General features: G+C 39.8%; 1 protein-coding gene across 5 annotated transcripts in view; it reads right to left on the bottom strand.

Moving 5' to 3' along the window:
- Nucleotides 1–22,726, bottom strand: part of LOC143029243 (bestrophin-4-like) — a 180,820-nt gene that overhangs the window by 135,413 nt on the left and 22,681 nt on the right. For 4 of the 5 annotated variants that reach the window (XM_076191969.1, XM_076192079.1, XM_076192111.1 and 1 more), the window contains exons 2-3: nt 6,245–6,361; nt 4,920–5,030 (exon numbers count right to left, since the gene is read on the bottom strand). In XM_076191969.1, coding sequence (XP_076048084.1) covers nt 4,920–5,030; nt 6,245–6,315 — 182 coding nt within the window. In that variant the 5' untranslated portion in view covers nt 6,316–6,361. Of the gene's footprint in view, nt 1–4,919; nt 5,031–6,244; nt 6,362–13,141; nt 13,229–22,726 lie in introns of those variants that run through there. The other variant, XM_076192051.1, reaches the window with a different exon arrangement.

Genomic DNA, 22,726 nt, shown 5'->3' with positions numbered 1-22,726 from the left:
GAAGAAGAAGAAGAAGAAGAAGAAGAAGATAAAAACCAGTGGAGCCTGCATGTGCGGAAGGACGACAGCTGGAAAGCTGTGTGTGTGTGTGTGTGTGTGTGTGTGTGTGTGTGTGTGTGTGTGTGTGTGTGTGTGTGTGTGTGTGTGTGAGTGAGTGAGTGAGTGAGTGAGTGAGTGAGTGAGTGAGTGAGTGAGTGAGTGAGTGAGTGAGTGTGTGAGTGAGTGAGTGTGTGTGATTCACTACGGTCTTGGATCACGTGTTGGACTCGTGATCGACAGCTATTTCCCTCCCGGATGAAGAGCTCAGAGCTCATATATGACCGATCTATGGGTAATGCTGTGACCTTACACGCACACACATCAACTCCCCGCCCACGACAGTTGGAGTAACGACTCGCAGCGCAGAGATACTGAAATTATTTCAGCCCTGGACGGGATTTGAACCCGGACCCCCCGTAGTGGCGGCCGGGAACACTACCACTTGCGCCATCGAGTGTGTATGTGTGTGTGTGTGTGTGTGTGTGTAATGATAATAATAATAATAAACGGGTTATTGAAAACGTTGAGGAGTCTTGGATGATTTTGCATGCCCTTTTCTGTACCTTTTCTAGCTGGCGTTCGAGAGGGGTCGATGGAAGGAGTCCAGGCTGGAGATGCATAACAGTTTAGGCAGAATAAAGATGGAATACAAATTCTTCAATTCCTCTGGTGTTCCAAGTGATCTCAGCCTTCGCAGCATGTATAGTCGATAAGATGCTGCTCTGACGGTGTTTGCCACATGCTGTTTCTAGTCCAGTTGTTAATCAATAGTGATTCCCAGCAATTTAGTGGACTTGACTACTTGGAGAGGTTGGGTGCCGTTTGTGACATTTGGATGTGCAGAAGTGCATGGTGACCGTTTTCGTACTGTTAATGGTCACATGGTTGTCAGTCGTCCAGGCTTGTAACTTATCAATAGTAGCCTGCAGTGGAGATTAGTCAGGAGCTGTGTTGTGAGCGGTGATGACAACAGTTGAGTCGTCAAAGTATTTCCAGTGATGGGAACTGTCAGCTAGAGCATCGTTAATTAACACTGGGAAGTGCAGCGGTCCCATCTATTCCCTTGGGGGACTCTACAGGTTGTTGTGGGGTAGAGATCGAGCCTTTAAACCTGACACACTGTCTACGCTCAATCAGGAAATCCGACACCCATGTTACTAGGTTGGGATGGAGATCAATTTCTATTGATTTCCTTATCATGTTCGTATGGTCGACCAGATCAAATACTTTTCTAAAAGCAATGCAAGTGAGAGCAAAGGATGTGTTACATTTGTCTAAATTTCAGTAAATAAAATCAAGTGGGTCAAATAAGTAGTGAGTAGTGGATGAAGTTTTGATGTTGCCAAATTGCTGGGGATCTATTTCATTGTTTAAGTTATTAAGTCCTCACAGATGAGACTGGGGATGGGCGTGATGGCAATTGGCCTCAGATCATTTAAGGACAGAGGCTGGGGACCTTAGGGATGGGGAAGACATATGAAGTCTCCCGGTCTCTGGGGCATTTATTTTGAGTTAGAGAGGTATTGATAATTATCGAACAAAGAGGAGTGGCAAGTTCAGGGGCAAATTCCTGGTAGAGCTTTAGTGGGAGGTCAACTGGTGTGATGGATCTCTTAGGATTGAAGCTTTTTAATTTCTTAACGATTTCAAACTCATAAACAGAGGGTTTGAGATAGTTTACTTTACTTGGATAATATGACACTTTGGCAGTCTTAATTTCACGGATGATTTTGTTGCGAATGCTGTGTGTCTGTGTGTGTGTGTGTGTGTGTGTGTGTGTGTGTGTGTGTGTGTGTGTGTGTGTGTGTGTGTGTGTGTGTGTGCGCACGCACGTGTTTGTATGTGTGCGCACGCGCGTGGGGGGCGGTACTGCAGGAAGGCGCGATTGTTTATGATCACAAGACAATCGAACTGCTTACGTCGTTCAGTCGCCAGAAGATACATCACAGGAAATTAATGGACAGCGATTCTCAATCTAACAAGAAAAATGTCCCCAGCCTGGCAAAGAACCACGCGGCTAGCGCCATTTGGCTTAGTCTTACATGTATATGTGTGTGCAATGTACCAACCCGAGCACTAGCTCATGCATGAAACTGGAAGCTGTCGTTGTGTTTAGAGGTTGTTTTCCATAAGCCCACCAAGTTATTTTCACTAAAATGCCTTTAAACGTGGCTTGTGAAAATAAAAAAAGGGAAAATATTCCACAAAGCACTTATGAAGTAATGGTTACGAAGGGGGAATAATGTGAATGAATATTACAAAGCTGACCGAGCTTAATAAGTCTGCCGGCAGTGAATGTGTGGTTGCATGGTAACAGAAAGCGCGTTGCCAGATACTTTTTTCAACGTAAATGTTTAAGTAGCATATTTCCCGCCAGCCTATATCAATTATTGCACTGTTGTAACTTGGCCTTGCGAACCATATGATGGGGAATTTTTATAGTAAATATCAATATGCGACATGTTTTCTTATACTATATAGGATCTTGGCTATGCCGTCTTTTGTAAGAGCTCTTTACTTATGTTCTACTAACGTGCTTTGTATTCATAAATTGGTATGGGACACTTTCCTTTTAAGAGGGACAATATTTTTTCTGAATTTCTTATACCATCCCCCCCAAATAAAAAAATCTTAACTGAAAAGCAAAATGAGGAAGAGAAAAATTCACTTCAAGCTGTTCCTTTATGCCCGAATTTTCTCCCAGTTTTGCCAAAATCAGTATCAATTCAATTCCCCCCAACTGTTAGCTTTGATATATATATATATATTTTTTTTTTTGGGGGGGGGGACACAGCTGGACCACGCTACTGCACAGCTCGCGCATGACAATTATACTATATGATCATATATAAATATTTGAACTCAATGACCTCGAACTAAACATATTTGAACATAGTTCAACCACGTTTGATTTTAATAAAACATATGATCTCTGATAATCAAGTTTATACAATTTTCTCCCTTAGTCGATTTTTTTTTTTTTTTTTACAATAAATTCTTTTACACATCAGCTAACACCGTACGACCAAGAACCTAGGGCTACCCAACATGGAGGATGCTGGGGACACTGCGGTCTGTGTTACGAGTGTTTGTAATTCTACTTCTGTGGACGTGGGGGATTTTCTAGTGACGGTAAGACGTGAGATGAATACTTATTCACTCATAATTAAACCAACTTGCAAGAAAAAATAAATAACATCTTTGAACTCTGACACTGATTTCCTTGTGAGCTTTGATGTGTAGCTTATTTATCGTTCGCTACTTAGTCCAGTGACTACTTGACACCCCGACGTGCCTCTGAAAGAGATAAAAGTTCCTCACTCGATGTATGAGGGTGTGGTAGTGGTGGAGGGGGGGGGGGCACACACACGCGGCTGAACAATGGGAGGTGCTCTGCCAAAAACGGTTATTCCCGGGACCATAGCGGACTGGGAAGAAATAATGCGGTGAGGAGCGAAGCTTGGGAGTATGTGGGAGGGAAATGGAGGGAACAGATGAGTGGGAAGAGAGGAGGGCACAGAGAACGAAACTTCCAGAAATTCGAGACGAAATAAGACTGGGCGTCGACTGGAAGAGGTGTCGAGAGAAAATTTGTTTAGGGGAAAGTGTATTTTCTGTGGGGGATGGTGGAGAAATGTCTTGGCAAGCCACGATGCCATTGGGACAATGGCGGGGAAAGTGGTGAATCTATGAGGAGAACTGGAGGTACTTTAGGAGAACCCATTTCCAATCATTTGACACACAATAGAGAATTATTCTGAGGTCTGATGGTTCTATTCACCTGGAGAAACACACACACACGCGCGCGTTGTTACTTATTACCTTGAGCGAGGGGACAGTGTGTGTGTGTGTGTGTGTGTGTGTGTGTGTGTGTGTGTGTGTGAGGTCAGACCATTGTCCACAGATGGTTTCAGCCCTCATCCGAGTAGGTAATTGCTGTCAATCACGAGTGCAACACGTTATCCAAGGCTATGGTGAATCACATGCACAGACACGTAGGCCCGCGCGCGTACGCACATAAATAACAATAAATGTTGCCTCGAATTCCGCACACAAGTGAAATTATTGTTGACTCAATTTTTAGTGATCTGAAACCCGGCCGACAGCGGTCCTCGGGACCTCCCATAGATCTCTCTGGAAAGAAACGCTGGTCTCTTGTTTGTCATCAGCTTATAATAAATGGGGAGCAGTCGCCGGTTGTTAGGTCCCCTTCTGTAAAAAGGTTGAGGTAATATGGTAGAAGTTGCCAGGACTTGAGCCCAGCCCGGGGGCCGAATGTCAACCCCTCCGGGTTGCACCTCTAGATAAAGGAGAGGGTGTTGACAGGATCTGAAGATCAGCAACAGTCAGATGAGTCTGTCATCCATCTTGCAGGACCACCTCTAGCAATCAAAAGCAACATGCATGCACGATAAACACGCAATATATATATAGTACAAAGACTCCTACGCGGATTTTGTCCTTAAAATAATGGATACAAACAAAAGTATTGAGCGTGAAGCACAGATGCCAACAAGATCCGTGCGGCGCCACTCAACACGGGAACCCGAGCCCGCCAAAATCATCGGGACGGAAGAGCGTCGAGGGGGTCGAAGATGTTTTCACTGAGAACACCACGCGGTGGCAAGACGAGTCCAGAGGAGCAACAGCGATCACCAGACATTTAAACGTCTCCTCTTCGTCCGACGTGTGCGAGGCAATGACTGCGCGTTGGACATTGAAAAGGAGGAAAATTAGGACATAAAGGAGGTGACGCGAAAAAAAAGGAGACGGTGATGATGAAAAAACGAGACGAGTACTATGACGACGGCGACACGAGAGGGTATCTATTTATAGTGGTGCAGTGACAATTGATATGGAGGTGGGCAAGTGGTACTTACGTTCGCTGCTCTGGATTGAGGACAAAGCGATACAAGAAGGAACAACAGTAGTAGAGGAAAGTGTAGGCGAGTAGGTCCGGCCATACAAGCTTGTAGATACTGCCCTTCCATCTGGAACAGGTCAATGGGAAACAATGAGTCCAACCGACCGGCCGATCCTGAAGACAAACCGATTAACATCACCAAGAAAACCAAGTGATTTCACTTTAAAGCCAAGCCAGATAAGTCTTATCTGGTAAGACCTGTGTAATTATCTAAACGAGTCACATTGTAATAAATGGCCTTCTACTCAACCAAATGGAACATTACTCTATGCGTCGCGATCAACATTGACGATGACATTCAACATGGTATGACACACTGCCACGTCATTTTTTTCGGATAAAACAATTGTCACGTGGGTAGCTAGTCTAGGTATCAACAAATCTGTCTATCCATCTATCTATCTATCTATCTATATATCTATCTATATATATATATATATATATATATATATATATATATATATATATTATTTGGATGATGGAGAACATAAACACAGGGGAAGGCTCGGAACCCTTCCCCTGTGTTTATGTTCTCCATCATCCAAATAATTTGTCTAAAATACTTATCAATATATATATATATATATATATATATATATATATATATATATATATATACAGTATATATATATATACATATATATATATATATATACATACATATATATATACACACAATCTATATATATATATATATATATGTGTGTGTGTGTGTGTGTGTGTGTGTGTGTGTGTGTGTGTGTGTGTGTGTGTGTGTGTGTGTGTGTGTGTGTGTGTGTGTGTGTGTGTGTGTGTTTTATATGCGGGTAGTTTTTTCTCTCAAGCATATTTGATTAAAAATCACCGAAAGATTGTTTTTGCAAAGCTTCTTGTCTGCTTCTCCTCTTTGTGATAGCATTTTTGCTTCCACAAGAAATTGACTTAAAATGCCTCCTTAGTTCATTACTGAGCAAAGTAAAGCTTTACATACCCAAGTTTATGTGCCCAAGAAAACGACATAGTGTTCGCTTAGAGTAGAACACTTCACCGTTCTTCTAATGGAACCTTTACATAAATAGCCTATTCATTGACAATATTTCAAATATTCCTAGTGATAGTGGCCAATTTAGGCTGATATTAAAAATCTTAGGAACATTAAAAAATATCTGGTTGATACTGAAAGCGGAGGAAATATCGAAGTTGTCAATCATGAAATTATCGACAATCTATTCTTACCAAATGATGATGACGTAAGAGCGATTATTGTCAACAAACCTCCTGCGAGTAGTGCAGGTTACTCACCTGAATAGGAGTTTGAGGAAACACCCAAAGCCCCTGCAGGAGGCGACCTCAGCTGTGTAGGTGATGGTCATGTCGGTCTGGGCTCACGCGTCGTTGACCGGCAGGCTATTACCGCATCTGAAACAAATGAACACACCAGTCATGTCTCGGTATCCCTCTTTATTATCGATTTCCTCTCATATATCTCCCTCACTATCCTTCTACTGTACTCCCTTGTCGTCCTTCCCCTTTCTCTCTTTCCTTCCACCCCATTTAACCATGAGATTTGATGGCGTCTGCGATGCATGTGTTAGGGTTGCCGTTGTTGCCAAGGCCCTGTCGTGATGGTCAACTTTCTAGGAACCAGCACACGTGACCCATAGCCTCGTTAACAAGGACTACTCCGTTGTAGCCATTAGTCGCACCAAGACCCAACTACCCCCAGAGTTACATAAACTATATGTCTACACACTATAAGGTCATCAATAGAACTGCTGTCTACAAACGCGTATGGCCAACAGACCCAGCACAACACATACTTCGAGACAAGGAAAACAGTCCCGTTTTCGTTTTACAATAAACCCGTCGTGATCAAGACACCCAAGAAGATCAAATCCTTTACAAACATATTTTCAATAGCGAGGATTGTGGACCTCAACCTTACAAATGACATGGCTTAGTTTTTCAAGTCAAATGACATATCGTCTGCCGCCTCTCGTTTTTATAAGCGTTTTATACACAGTAAAACCAACCGTGATCATGCAAATCGAAGAGTTCTAAATAAACCCTTCTTCAAAACATCACCCAAGCATACACCCACGGAACAACCTGGTTCAATATATTTTTTTCAATTCCAATCCACGTAGACTCCTTTATGCGGTGCGGTGTCCTGTACCAATGTGATCACTATGAACCATCCAAGATGCCGTCTCGTCTGATCCAGTACTCAGTCCAATGATGGAAAAAAGTAGTTCCAAATTGTCCCAGCTTTTTTGGAAATCTACTGAAAAAAATTAGAAACTCGCAAGTTAAATGTGTCTTACGATTCGACCCATCTTCCCTTCCAAGAAAATATGTCGCTCTCCAACACATAAGTACATACTTCGGTAGGGAAACGAAAAGGAAACCGTCCCATTGGCATGCCGGTCGATACGGGTAGAGTACCAAATCGATATGGTGGCTGCAGTCAACAACGAACATAATCACAGTCTATTTCACGAATGCTTCTGCCAATCGTGCGGCCATCCGTAGTCGGCACATGTTTACAGAAAACAAGAACAGATTTCAATTTAGCAGCGGGACGAAGCTTTCTAGGGTAAGATTTATCTTCTATCTGCACAGCATCGGGATTAGTAGTCAATGTAGACGAGGTATTTCAGAAATTATACCTTAGTACAGCAACGAGTTATCAAAATTTACTTCTGAGGGGATAGCTAACGCCTCTACCCTAGAAAATAAACTAAATAAACAAATCATAAATACATTAAGAAATAATAATAGCAACAGTCTAATGAAAAAACAGAGACTGACCTCACAAGAAATACTCAAGAACGCACAAACCTCTGCCAAGGTAGTTTAGCACGTTCACAGTATGAACATAGAATCTTGGAATTGTAACTTACCAAGTTTAACGTATAAATACCTCGCGGTTTCAATTTGAAATCTCTAGATCCAGAAATAATGGAGTGCTCCTACGACTATACTCCAACACTAATTTTCTTTCATCAAAATCAGTCGATAACTGCGTAAGGCTGCTAACAAACAACTAAACACGACCGAAGACACAACTTCCTAGTCGGCGGTGATGATACTTAATGAATCTGCCCAGCACAATGAAGGCAAGCTGTCGCGTGTTGTTTCCAAACGGGTGTGTTACGTCTTGAGGCAAATACGGCCACAAAACCAACACCGTAACGAAACCTTAGGAGCCAAATCCCGTCTTGATCGCATCCCCATAAACAATCTTAGATTAAGTAACTGGATATCTTATTTGACTGCGCATATGCCTGTTTTTTGGCTTCATGCGAATGGTCTCAAAGGAAAGGAATCCTACTTTTCTCCTAACAAAGAAACTAACGAACATTCGTCAGAATAGAAACACGTGCTGCGTTAAATTGAAAACAACACAAAAACTTCCTCATTCATAACAGGAAATGTAGGGCCGGAAAGACAAGCCAGGAACCGGTTTCAGGGGGCACGTGCGAACCGAGCCATAAAAATAGGGTAGAAGAATCCGATTACGTCATAAGCAACATACGTCATGTCGACTAGACACAAAAAGGCGGGAAACTTGCCTAGGTAGCGTGTAAAGGTAATTGCGTTGTGTCATATAATCGTACATTTAACCATAAGAATATACTTTTTCAAGAAAATATGATTAATTAGAAGTATTAAAAAAGTAAAATCATACTGTATTAAAAACTAAGCCATAATCTGGACCCAATTCGAACCACCTTTCATTAAGTCCCACTTTAACTTTGTTCTAGCTCCCACTAGGGATGAATAAAATCGCCTGACGAGAGTCAGAATAAAAAGGAAAATGTCATTTCGTACGGAAGGGACCGACTGACGATAAAGTGGTAGTTACGATAAATAAATGAGAATAAATAAATAAATAAATAAAATTACTCGGTGGTAGCGGCTTAATTTTCTCTTTCTTCTCTTATTTTTTTCTCCATCATTCAATGATCCTGTCTCTTATTATTCCTTTTTTTACAACTCTACACTAACCGTATGTGTCGGTAATTGTTCATGCCTAACCTTCCCGCCTACAAATTATTTTCTTGATTATCTCACGATCCGCCGGTCATATTGTTTTACATGCTTTCATTCAGGCCGTTGCCCCAGGTCTCTCTTGCAAGAGACCGACAGGCCCCCCAGTAACTGACAACGGCCACCTGATTGAGTCACAAAGAAGAAATATTAAGTTGTCTGAGTTTGGTTATGGTAGGGCAGTGTAGTATGAGATGTTCGGTGTCTTCTGTATATTCATTGCCTAAATATACATTTCGCCAAAGTCCTTAAGCTATTTTGAACTAAACTTACTTCAACTAGCCCTCAATACAATTATACTAAGCTTACCGAATACCCTCATGGGGCTTGGCAAGTGCAATTTGGCAAAACGTGTATACATACATGCATATAACAATAAGACCCTCCCCCCCTACAATGGAGTAGCCGAAGCATACCATATACCCATATACCCACCCTTAACCAATTCCACACCCATTAGTTGTCCCATGTTAGATCCTTGTGGATGAAGGGTCATCACTCCTCTCCGCCCGACAACCGAGGGTGGTACAACCCCGCCTCTTCATTACATGGTGACCCCTGCCCTGCCTCAAAAACTCATTAACTTAAAGAGCATACATGAATAAATACAGTTTAGCGAAATGGGAAGTCGCAGTGATAAAAACCTAAACTGTGCCATTAGTATAACCTGTTCCACACACACACACACACACACACACACACACACACACACACACACACATATATATATATATATATATATATATATATATATATATATATATATCCGATTCACAAGCCCGCGAGAAGAAAATATCACCTAACGCTTAGACCACGCTCTCGCTGACTCACATAAATGAATCTCAATTTGTCCATTATTTCTGTCCAATAAAACCGGGCTCTCGTTCAAAGCATAGTTTAGTCTTGTTTTATGTTGGCGCAAAACGTGATGGATAAAAAAGACGCCGCACCTGTACACACAAAGAAACCTAAATTTAATACACTTTGCCTTGCCGATGACACCAGACATATAAAAATATGAATCGAATACAGACGCCAAAGGAACAACTGTGACGTTTACACCGGTTTCTCTCAGCTGAATTAAACCACCTAACTTAGCCAAGATAGACATTTTGTGTCAATGCGATCAATATACTGTATTACCTGGAGGGGGGGGGGCAGATTTCCCAATAAAAGGTTATCAGGAAAAACCAGAAAAATAGATCCGACATACTTTGGCAGTTCTCCGAGGTGAGCAAAACTGCATGGAGGGTAGTCAGAGATGTAGACTCTGTAGGACTGTTGCCTCGGGTAGGCTTTCTCTGTTTGATATTCTTTTGGCCGGGTATCACTAGCACTTCAATCCTTAGGGAAATTATAACACCGAAGAGGCAGAATCACTGAGCAGGCGCAGTAGATATTTAAAAAGGCAACAGAAAAGAGATAGTCAAAAGCGACCAAGTTTCTGTATCGAGTTAAGATTATTTCGATCTGACAGACTCGATTCAACAAAGCCTATAGTATAGACCATCTTGAGTATCAATAGTTTAATGCGTATTTACCATAGAAATCTTTTTGCATATAAAAGAAAATTCATTGGCAAATATCATATTTGAATAATAATAAACCAAACGATGCACAAAGCATGATCGTCACTTCAATATAACAACCTATTTCTGTCATTTTGTATCCGTACACATCCTACGAGTATATCTCGTCTACACATTGTAAGGAGTCCAAAACTCATTGTTTATTCTTATTGTTGGAGTTTTGTAGGCTCTATCTTTCATCAATGCACTTAACCCTCACACTTAGGCCTTGTTAGCCTTGCCAAATCGTGTCATCGATATAATTATAAACAGGAGTGGACATTTCCTTCTTTTGAACCGGGAAGTCCAACCGATCACAGCGAGAGAGCGTGATCGAACATGACGTAAACTTTATGAGGTGGAAGATCCTGTTTGCTGAAACTCAATACCGAGCTCAAGATATTTATATTCATTATTATAACATCAAAATTATATTTAAACAACGGACGTTGTTTCTCAAATTATATATAAACTAGTAGAAATTAAAAACAAACATCAATGTTAAAATTTCATCCCCTAGTTACATATATATAAACCTCCTGCAACGATCTTAAAATTTGTAGTACTGGCCTCATTACACAAATAATATTATTTTTCATTAAATGTTATACTCTGTTTCTTATCTTCTTTTATTATTTTCCTTAATCACCAGAAAAAAATATTCACCGTGATGCGGCAACACCGAGGCAAGATATGGCAACATCAGTGATGCACCTACTCTTGTCCTTCCCCAAGTCATTACACAAATCCGAAACTAAACTTAAACAGAAGCGAAAGAGTTCACCTTTGCAGATTCAATTGTTGCCACTGAACACCACTGAAGATGTGCCAATACACTTTTGAAAATAGATGAGATTGGTCTCTTCTGTCATGGTGCCTCGCAAACGATCACACACGATATTTACCGAGTGTTCAGCGTTGACAACACTGAGGCACGACCACAACATATTTAGGTGGGAAGATTTTAAACATCTCCCAGAAGACAATCTATTTCTTCAGTAACTTCACTGTCATTGTCCACTGACAACACCACCACCAACATAAAACGACAAAAACATCAACAGGGTATATGTTATCAGATAAGAGGAATTTAGAACACTTGGCATCCTGGTGACGATTCCTTCTTCAAGATAATGCCGCATGTAGAGCATCACATGTTTACTTGTAAGGATTAGTAGGTGCGTGTCACTGCAATGGAGATTGTGGGTGGTCCAGATTACAGTATTCATGGCACAATTGCCTGGCGTGTCCCTTTTTTATGATAGCATGTCCTCTTTGGAAGAACCGTATCTCTTTATTCAAAACAGAAAATCATCCGATCAAACCTTTGTTTTTTCATGGAGTAGTCTAATACATAATGACAAGCTTAAATTTGTTTGCTGAATATATCACAAATTGTCGCTTAAACAGTGCTGAAGAATTATTTACGTTTTGGTCTTTTAATTACGTATATGTGTGACCTTTCTTGTATGTTCTATTTTACGCGACTTTCGTTTTTGACAACTCGCAGCCAAGAAAGGTAAACAAAAAGATTAGAGCCCACGATTTGATCTGATGATATTGATCAGCGAAATAAACCCAAACAGAAGGACAGAGGAAGAAACGATGGAGTGAGTGCGAGAAGGAGAAAGTGAGAACAAAATACGCATAGCTTTCAGTACGTTTGGCAGATAAACCCACTCTACGTAAACAATGTCGACACGAAGGTCACACGCTTTCACAAAGTTTGACAGATAAACCCGAAGTGTACGAGCAGAAGTCGAAACGACGTCAAACAGCCCTCAAATTTTCCATGATTTCAGACCCAGACAGACCGATGTGACGAAGATCTCTTAGCTACGTCTACAGGCTCTGTCTAACAAGAGACTTGGCAAACCTTAATTTTGTCCGAATATTCTTAACATTATGAAAATACACTTCGAACACTTAAACGTACAGAGCTCTAGCAGAGGAATAACCTCAGATTTATTTAACGACTTGGCACCCTTACCAAGGCTGTCTCCAATGCGCAACTGCACCGGCTTCTTAACGGAAATGTGGTGCAGGGTTTACAGGAGTTCAGAGACAATTTAAACAAAACTGCATCAATATGAATACGATCAAACAATAATTAAATTAAAGGTTAAATGGGTCGCCAGCAGGGACGCTTTGAAAATATACCCAGATGTGTGTGTATCCCAATTCACATACACTAAAATTACACACACACGAGACGGCGCGTGCGAGCTAAACTTAAAAAAAAAAAAACCCTCGTTCTCATAATGTTATAAAACAATGAATAATTAGTAGCTTGGGCGCTGCAGGTGTCTCGGGGAAAGAGAGAAAAGAGAGAGAGAGAGAGCGGGGGGAGGGGTTATTCAACAATGTTGCATATAATGACAATGATGCAAATAAGGGCATCTACTGACTCCACCCTGTTCAAAGACCACCATCGCTACAGTAGTAAAATAATCATCATAAAATGTGATCATTTTATATATTTTTATTCATTCATTTATTATTGTTTATTACTCTTTATGTTTGTCTATCATTTATCATTATCTACTCATTTATTTATTCATGTCTTTTAGCATCTGACCTAGTTATGGACCAAAAGGTCTCCTGTGGGCAAGCTCTTCCTTTGTAATTCTTTGTAATAAAACACTTGCCGCCATGTTCAATCAAACACCACATACAAATAACTGAAACTGAAGAACAAAAAAGATAATGACGGTGAGAATGGTGATTATAATGCTGCTGTTCATGGTAAGGAAAGTGGTGGCAAGTTGGTGGCAATAACAAAAATGAGATGAAAATGATAAATACAGTGACAGGGACAGTTTTTCAATCCATTCTCTAAATAAAATCGCTTGGGGGCTGCCAGAATAATTGACTAATAAAGTAAAACAGTAACTGTACCAGCGCTTCTATCTACAGAAGCGGAGTCAGAAAGGAGAAACTTGAGGAAGGCAGAAGAAATGAGGGACAGGAGTTAAAAGTGACTTGCATTCCTCTTTAAGTGGAGATGTTGTCCCCGAACGTAGGAGAATGCTGCGTGACTTTGGGCAGCAGGGGTGTCACTAACGTCCCTGAAATATTGGGAGAACTGTAGATAAAACTACCGATTATTGTCCCGTCGAGGAGTGCCATTACTCCCATGTTAAATAATGTTACAGTACTTTATCGTGAAAAGCCTCCACTAGTAGATTCTGTCCGCTCACACATTGTGGAAACTTGTCACACTTTAGATCATTGATCTGCTTAACTCCAGACAATCTAATTCTATATAGTTTTATAGTTATAAACAAAAGTAGTTTCGAAATTAGCTACGATATATATATATATATATATATATATATATATATATATATATATATATATGTATATATATATATGTATATATATATATATATATGTATATATATATATATATATATGTTACGCTCCTCCGAAGACCAAGGACTATGTCCACTGGAAGAAGCGAACTAGAGTAATTGCTAGGTGAGAGAACAAAACCAGTGGTCTAAGTTTCTGTGTTTATTTCGAGTGCTAGAGTGTGTGTATGTGTGGGAGTGGAAAATCAGACTACTTGCCTTGACCTGATACTCGGAGCAGCTGTCTAACGACTGACTTTCTTCTGTCTTTTTAATTTAAGGAAACCTCGGTTACTGTTAAGCACCTCCCTCTAAGGCCGTACTTGATTTTTCTATGATTGGCTTAAGCTGTAGCCCTTACAAACTTTTGGCCAATAGCTACAGTCACTACACATAGTGGGCTGTCCTAGCCGAATACACCAGGTCTTTTCATTCACTTGATATATATATATATATATCTTCCTCGATAAGGGCCGTCATGGGATGCCCAAACATTTATTTTTCTGATAAAGCTTTTAGGCAAGGTCATGGTGAGGTCAGGTAGGGGTATGGCGAGATTGTGAGAGTCAGGTTCTCACATATGTATATATATACATATATATATATATATATATATATATATATATATACAGTATATGCATGTGTATAATCAAACCCAGCCACCGCGAGTTTCGATCGAAAGTACACTTATCGTGAATCCCGCTGGCTACCACTGAGCCACAATGAACATACAAAATGATCGATAATCAAATGCATATACCAGCATCATGAGATTGAACCAGCTGAGTACTGCAGCACTGAAGTCCATCCACGATCGCCGACGTCACTCGTGTGGAAGTCAGTAACGAAGCTTTTATTCGCTTCGCCGATGTAACTATAATGCAATAAATAGCTATTAGCAGCGATGCAATTCAAATAATCAAACCCGGGTATGATTACTTGAATTGCATCTCTGCTAATAGCGAATTGTCCCTTGCTGTCTGTGCGTGCGCGCGCGCGCGCGTATATATATATATATATATATATATATATATATATATATATATATATATATATATATATATATATATATATATATATATGGTGATTGATTTGATTAATCATCACGTTGTACTGCCGATGATACTAGAAGAATGATGTTAGTTGATACTAGATACTAGCATCGCACGTTGGCGTGCACGCTAGCGTCGCGCATGTAAGCCCCTACTCAAGAGGAGCGAAGCCATAACATAATTATTCTTGTTGGGGTAAAGCTTTTCTTAATGTATAGCATGATCCCCGCTGACCCCCAATGAACATGGGTCTAATCAGTGAGGACCAGATGTCCCAAAGAGGGCGTGCCCGAGTCCTGATATATATATAAGCGGGAAATATCGAAGGAAATCTATGAGGATGGCGGTTCCCTCAGGTTGTAAAAAAAAAAAAAAAAGCGGGCATGAATCCGAAAACCTATGAGGATCACGGTTCCCTCAGGTTGTGTAAAAATGGGCATGAATGCGAAAAACCAGTGAGGATGTCTGTTTCCTCAGGTTGAAAAAAGGGCATGAATGCAAAACCCGTGAGGATGTCTGTTCCTTTAACTAAGTTGAATGAAAAGTGGGCATGAATACAAAACAAGTGAGGATGTCGTTTCCCTCAGGTTGAATGAAAAGCGGGCAAAACTGTAGCAAAAACCATTGAGGCTAAGGTTCAACGGCATTAAACGAGAAGTATGAAATCAATGAGGAGGCCGGACTAGTGCAGTTCATTTTAAGAAAGGCTGATATGAAAACAGACGTGCGCGTGGCACAAAACAAAATCTTGAGCTTATTTAATGACACAAATGTCAAACGGCAACCGTCGGTACCTGATTTCTATACAGCGACGGCCACTACGGTCTGAAATAAAACTATGCTAATCAATATTGTGCATGCCGGGTTGCATAAATGTACATATCAGATATATTGTCTCAGACTTGTGAAAAAAAACATGCCACCTTACAGTTGCCTCTTAAAGAATACATAAATGTATATAAACACACATACACACACACACACACACACACACACACATATATATATATATGTATATATATATGTGTATATATATATGTATATATGTGTGTATGTATATATATATATATATATATATATATATGTATATATAGTGTATATGTATATATATATGTGTATATATATATACATATATATATGTATATATATACATATATATATATATATATATATATATATATATATATATATATATATATATATATATATATATATATATATATATATATGAATACATAGAATAGAATGAGAATTAATCAAATTAGCTCCCATTATAGGTGAGAATATTAAGCAGTATTTCCGCGGTAATTATAAAGTTCCAAAGTTGAATATACTGATCTATCGGATGATGTTCTACAAATAATTAGTACTAATGCTAAGAGTACAGAGTTGTTACGAAAAAGACTGCGTTACTTCTTGCACATTGCCTTCCCACTCCTCGGAAGCCCTCGCAATACATACGTTGGACATACCAGATGTAGTCTCAGCAGAAGACTAGCTATCTTTACACCAACAAGACGGGGCTATTAAAGAATATCACTCAAAACATTATAACCAGACCGTCGACAGAAACACCCTGATTCAGTGAACTAAAGTCATCGGATACAATGAGGACTCCAGGTTAATTCTTTAGAGGCTTTTCATATTAGGGATAGTGTACCTACAACATAACCTCAAGTATTTCCCTCTATAACGAAGCACTCCTGAGACGACGTTATACCGAGGTCACCTCCCTCCCCTCCCATCCCCCACTGCGATCACCTCGAAAGGTCAGGTACACGGGGAGCAGTTCGTGTATAAAATCCCTTCTTCACCTACCACTTGTACTTTTTCGTAGACGTAACACACCATTCGTGAATATCTTACTAGTCTATCAATTTTATATACCTTTTCATTTTGTTATTTACATGTCAAAATTGTACCAATATTTTTGTTTAACATTACAGAATTATATCAATCCTGAAAATGTCTCTTTGAAGAAGAAAGCTTGATTTAATAAATGAAGTACTACGGAAATCTTGTTCGTGCTCACCTTCCAGAAGGAAAAATCCTTATCAAAACAATCGAAAATATTAAGTTGAATCATTGTCAAAATTCTGTCGTACTCAATTTTACTTGCAAAGAAAATCTTGCTTCCTTCCTTTACGACACACACACACACACATATCTATATATATATATATATATATATATATATATATATATACACACACGAGGTCTGTTAAAAAAAAATACGCGGTCTGTTTGAATTGCGCGGCTCCAGTTGGTTCCAGGGGAATCCCCTTGGTGTCGCTAGGTTTGCACGGATCAGCTGATTACGACACCATTTCCCGATTTCATTTATCTTTGTGTATCTGCTACACGGTTTTAGTGAAGTGCGATTTTTTCCTTTTGCGGATTTCAGAATGAATGACGTGAAGGAGCAACGACTTGCTGTGTAATTTTGTGTTAAACTTGGAAAATCTGCGGCTGAAACTTTTGCTATGCTTAACACGGCTTACGGTGATGTTACTGTGAAGCGTACGGCATGTTTCACGTGGCATGAGCGTTTTAAGGATGGTCGAAAGTCCATTAAAGATGATAAGCATCCTGGACGTCCTTCCACGTCAACCGACGACCCACACGTCGACAAAATCAAAACACTGGTGCGGGCAAATCGACGTCTGACTGTCAGGGAGCTTGCTGAAGAGTGTGAGATATCAGTTGGATCTTGTTACGAGATTTTGACAAAAAGATTGAAGATGCACCGCATTGCTACGAAATTTGTGCCACGCCTGATGACGGACGAACAAAAAGCCCATCGCATCCAGGTTTGTCAGGAACTGCTTGATCGTTCAGAAGATGAAAATTTCTTGTCCAGGATCATAACAGGTGATGAATCGTGGGTTTATGGTCTTGACATTGTAACGTAATATTAGATATTACGTCATATGTGTAATTATGTTATAGAATTGTGTTCCTTTGTATTACATAACTATGTTCATATTTCTTGTATGTATTGTAACAATGTTAATCAGTAACGCCCGTCCACACTATATGTAATCTTGCCTACGTGCGGAGAGGTGCGCACTCTTGTAGAACAAACAGACAAGCGAAATCCTGAATAGTTCGGAGCGCACAGATTTGACAGTTACTAAATAAATAGATTGTTCAAGCGAGTCGAGGGTCCTAAAACGACCCATGTTGACGTGTGTTAACTTACCCTCCTCCTCACCCGCACACTCACCCGGAAGTATTCCGTTTCCGGTCCAATGGTATATAAGCGGTTGAATTCGCTGACTCGTTGTCATATTCCCACATATTGATCTCTTGATAAAAACTAGAAGGTTTAGATTCATGAGACGATTGGTGTGAAGTGATCACCCTTTTTGCCTACATTACGTGTCTGATATACATTGCATTACTTTACTTATATTTGTACTTATTACTTATTCTGATGCATGTTCCTGATCTCTTTGTACTTAGATAGTACCATATTGTATACTGATCTTGTGTTTCTTATTTGAACGATAATTTCCATATTCTTATAATCATGTAACGGTCCCATTGACCCTACTGCCCATTCTCTTTTGTGTTGATTGCCTGTAAATATTTTCCATTAATAATTTCGTTTACTAGTTTTATCGCTAGTTTAATATTCCTTTCCTGGAATCTTCTTTGTTACCTTTACTTCTAGTCTTACGAATTATCTAGGCCCTGACCAGATAGTTCAGTCCTACAGTGGCTTCTAGAAGTGCGCTGGTTCTTAAGCACTTAGACGTTATACGTAACGTCTCTTCACATACCAGCAGCCCGTAACAAAGTGGCGACCTTGCCAGGATATTGGATCAGGTATTTAACACATTCTTATAGAGATGGATGATATAATTCAAGAATTCGTTCAAAATCCCAAGGTAAGTTTCTTAAAGAAACAAACTAAAGACACTTTGATAGAAATAGGCAAGCACTTTGGAGTAGACATTGATACAAGTTTGCGAAAGAAAAAAATACTTCAGGAACTCGTTGAAAATCTGATCGAAGATGAGATCTTATCTCCAGAAGAGATTACAGCTATACAAATTCCTTCAAATAGGTTAGAAATAGAGGCACGACTAACCGAACTTAAGATTAAGGAGATTGAATTAAAGGTCAGGAGAGTAGAAATTGAGGAGGAAGCTAAACTGAAACAAATGCAAATTGAGGCAGAATTTAAAGCTAAAGAGGAGGAAACTAAACTGAAACAAATGCAAATTGAGGCAGAATTTATAGCTAGAGAAGAGGAAGCTAAAGTGAAACAAATAGAAAGAGAGGACGAAACTAAAATCAAATTGGCAGAATTTAAAGCTAGAGAAGAGGAAGCTAAAGTGAAACAAGTAGAGTTAGAATTAAAGAAGGCAGAAGTAGAAGCTAGGATTGCTGATAGACAACCCGTAGTTCAGGAAGGTCATATAGATATTTCCAAGTATGTAAAACTTTTACCCATATTTTCAGAAGGAGAGCCAGAAATTTTCTTTCTTCAGTGGGAAAAATTGGCGCAACAGTTACAAATCCCTAAAGAAAATTGGCCATTAATCATTCAAACGCAATTTAAGGGTAAGGCTCAGCAAATTTATACTTCTCTTTCAGAAGCAGAAAGCGAGTATGATAATATGAAAGCTTGTATTTTAAAAGCTTATGAACTAATACCAGAGGCCTATAGACAGAAATTCCGTAATTATAGGAAGACACCTCAGTTAACATACGTAGAATATGCGGCTCAACAAGAGAGGTTATTCAATAGGTGGTGTTTGGCTAGTGAAACGGACACCTTAGATAGACTTAAACAGTTGATTTTGTTGGAGCAGTTTAAGAATACCTTAGAGACAGATCTTAGGATTTTTATAGATGATCATGTTCCCGAAACTTTAACTAAAGCTGCTGTATTGGCTGATGAGTTCACACTAAATCATAAACCTAAGTCAAGACAAATGGAATCCCAAAAGTCAAAGTCATATATTCCAGATTCAACAAAATACTCTGATCCTTGGTCCCCAAAGAAACACTTTGAAAATCAGTCTAGCCCATCACATTTCAGTTACAGGTCTGATTTCAATCAATATCCTCCAAACCAACCTTGGCAAAGAATGGAAAGGTTTAAGACTAATCCCCCTGTAACTTGTTCATATTGTAAACAGGTTGGCCATCACATTTCTAATTGCAGAAAGAGACTGACACCCTCATTCTCCAATAAGACACCAACTCTTGTAAGTAATATAAAATCAGATGATTCAAAATCCTCTATTCAGGATAAACTACCAAAGAAGCCGGTATTGTCAAGTAATGTAGAACCCCCCTCATCAGATCATGATCCTTGTTTCAAACCATTTGTATCTTCAGGAACTATATCTCATAGTAGTAGTTCACAACAATATCCTATTTCCATACTCCGAGACACAGGAGCAAAGCAAAGTCTGATTTTAAATTCTGTCTTGCAGAATCTGGGTGAGTCATATACAGGTTATGATATATTGATAGAAGGAGTTGGAGGAATTGTAAAATGTCCATTACATAATGTTTTCTTGCGGTCTGATTTAACAACCGGAATGGTTAAAGTAGCAGTAGTAGACTCTCTTCCCATAGTAGGAATATCCTTATTGTTGGCCAATGACATCGCTGGAAGCAAAGTCATTTCTCCCTTAATAACAAATAACCCTAAGACCTCAATAGAACCTTCAGATAACTTACAGTTGTTTCCCGCTTGTGCTGTAACCAGATCTCAGTACAAGAAATCTGAAGAGGAGACCTATAATTTAGAATCCCTATTCTCCCAAACTGACCCATCTTCTTCTTCACCAGTTTCTCTATCTAGAGCAGAATTAATCAAAGAACAGAAGTCAGATCCTTCTCTTAAAAATTTGTACGAGATTGTTTCTTCTCCAGAAGAAGTTGAAAATATGTCACGAGGTTTCTATATAGAAAACGGAGTCCTAATGCGAAAATGGAGAGCATCCACCGCAACCGCTGACCAGCCATGGCAAGTAAGGAATCAAATAGTCCTCCCTCTTGGTTTCAGGAATAATGTTCTAAGATTGGCTCATGATACTCCCTTAGCAGGTCACTTAGGGGTAAGAAAGACCTTGTTCAACATAACCCAACATTTCCATTGGCCCACGGTTGTCAAAGATGTTGCCCAATATTGTAAAACATGTCATACATGTCAACTTGTAGGTAAGCCCAACCAGAAAATTGTAGAAGCTCCACTCCATCCCATTCCTGTAATGGAAGAGCCATTTAAAAAAGTTCTTATTGACTGTGTAGGACCTTTACCTCCTTCAAGTAAAGGAAATCAGTACATTCTCACAATCATGTGTATGAGCACTCGTTTTCCAGAAGCAATTCCTTTGAAAAATATTAAAGCTCAAAACATAATCAGAGAAATGTTGAAATATTTCACTATGGTAGGATTTCCTAAGAACATTCAAAGTGATCAAGGAAGTAATTTTCTTTCCAACAAGTTTAGAGAAACTCTTGTAACACTAGGTATAAATCATGTAACTTCCTCCGCCTATCATCCTCAATCACAAGGTGCTCTAGAGCGCTTTCACCAAACGCTCAAGACAATGTTAAGAATCTTCTGTGCTGAGAACACTCGAAATTGGGAAGACGGACTCCCCTTTTTGTTGTTCGCCACCCGAACAACAATTCAAGAAAGCCTTGGATTCAGCCCGTCAGAATTAGTCTTCGGTCATGAAGTCCGTGGTCCCCTAAAGATACTTCATGAACAATGGATGAAAGAAGAACCACCTGTTCCTTCTTTGAAATACGTGTCCCAGGTCACCGAGAAGTTGTTAGAAGCTTGGAAGTTGGCAAGAGAGAACTTGGCGAATGCTCAACGAGTAATGAAAGGTCGGTATGATAAAAATTCTAAACTTAGAACCTTCTCTCCAGGAGATCAAGTGTTACTTTATCTTCCCATACCAGGAGATCCATTGCAGGCTAAATACAAAGGACCCTATGAAGTCTTGTCCAGAGCCAGTGATCTCAACTACATAATCAAAACTCCAGACAGAAGAAAGAGTTCCCGTCTCTGTCACATAAATACCTTAAAACCTTATCATTCCAGAGATCCAATTCCAGCTTGCAGCTCTACCACAATAAAATCGGAAGAGCCTCCTGATAACCTGCCTAATCCTCCTGAGATTCCCTTGGAAAACTCTCAGATACTACAAAATCTTCAGATAAAAGTAGGACACTTATCTGAGAAACAAGATGTAGCAGAACCATTGACTGACCTGTTGAGAAAAGACCACGACTTCGTGTGGACGCCTACCTGTGAGACGGCCTTCAAAAACCTGAAGTCCCTTCTCACTAACGCACCAGTTCTAAGGGCACCCGACTTCCAACGACCCTTTCTTCTGCAAGTCGACGCCAACGACACCTGTATCGGTGCCGCCCTCTTGCAAGAACACAACGAAGTTCTTCACGCTATCGCCTACTACAGCAAGAAGCTGTCCCCTGCGCAGAACTATTCCGTACTTCTAGAACATAGCTTTTCAACAGAAAGTGAAAAGCTTTCCCAAACGGTGGAGGTGTAACGTAATATTAGATATTACGTCATATGTGTAATTATGTTATAGAATTGTGTTCCTTTGTATTACATAACTATGTTCATATTTCTTGTATGTATTGTAACAATGTTAATCAGTAACGCCCGTCCACTATATGTAATCTTGCCTACGTGCGGAGAGGTGCGCACTCTTGTAGAACAAACAGACAAGCGAAATCCTGAATAGTTCGGAG

The sequence above is a fragment of the Oratosquilla oratoria genome, chromosome 1 (genome assembly GCF_046742065.1).
Source record: "Oratosquilla oratoria isolate Oo_2021 chromosome 1, ASM4674206v1, whole genome shotgun sequence".
In the NCBI taxonomy this organism is placed as follows: domain Eukaryota; kingdom Metazoa; phylum Arthropoda; class Malacostraca; order Stomatopoda; family Squillidae; genus Oratosquilla; species Oratosquilla oratoria.
Note: the sequence above shows the minus strand (reverse complement) of the source record. Positions and strands in the feature narration are given on the sequence as shown.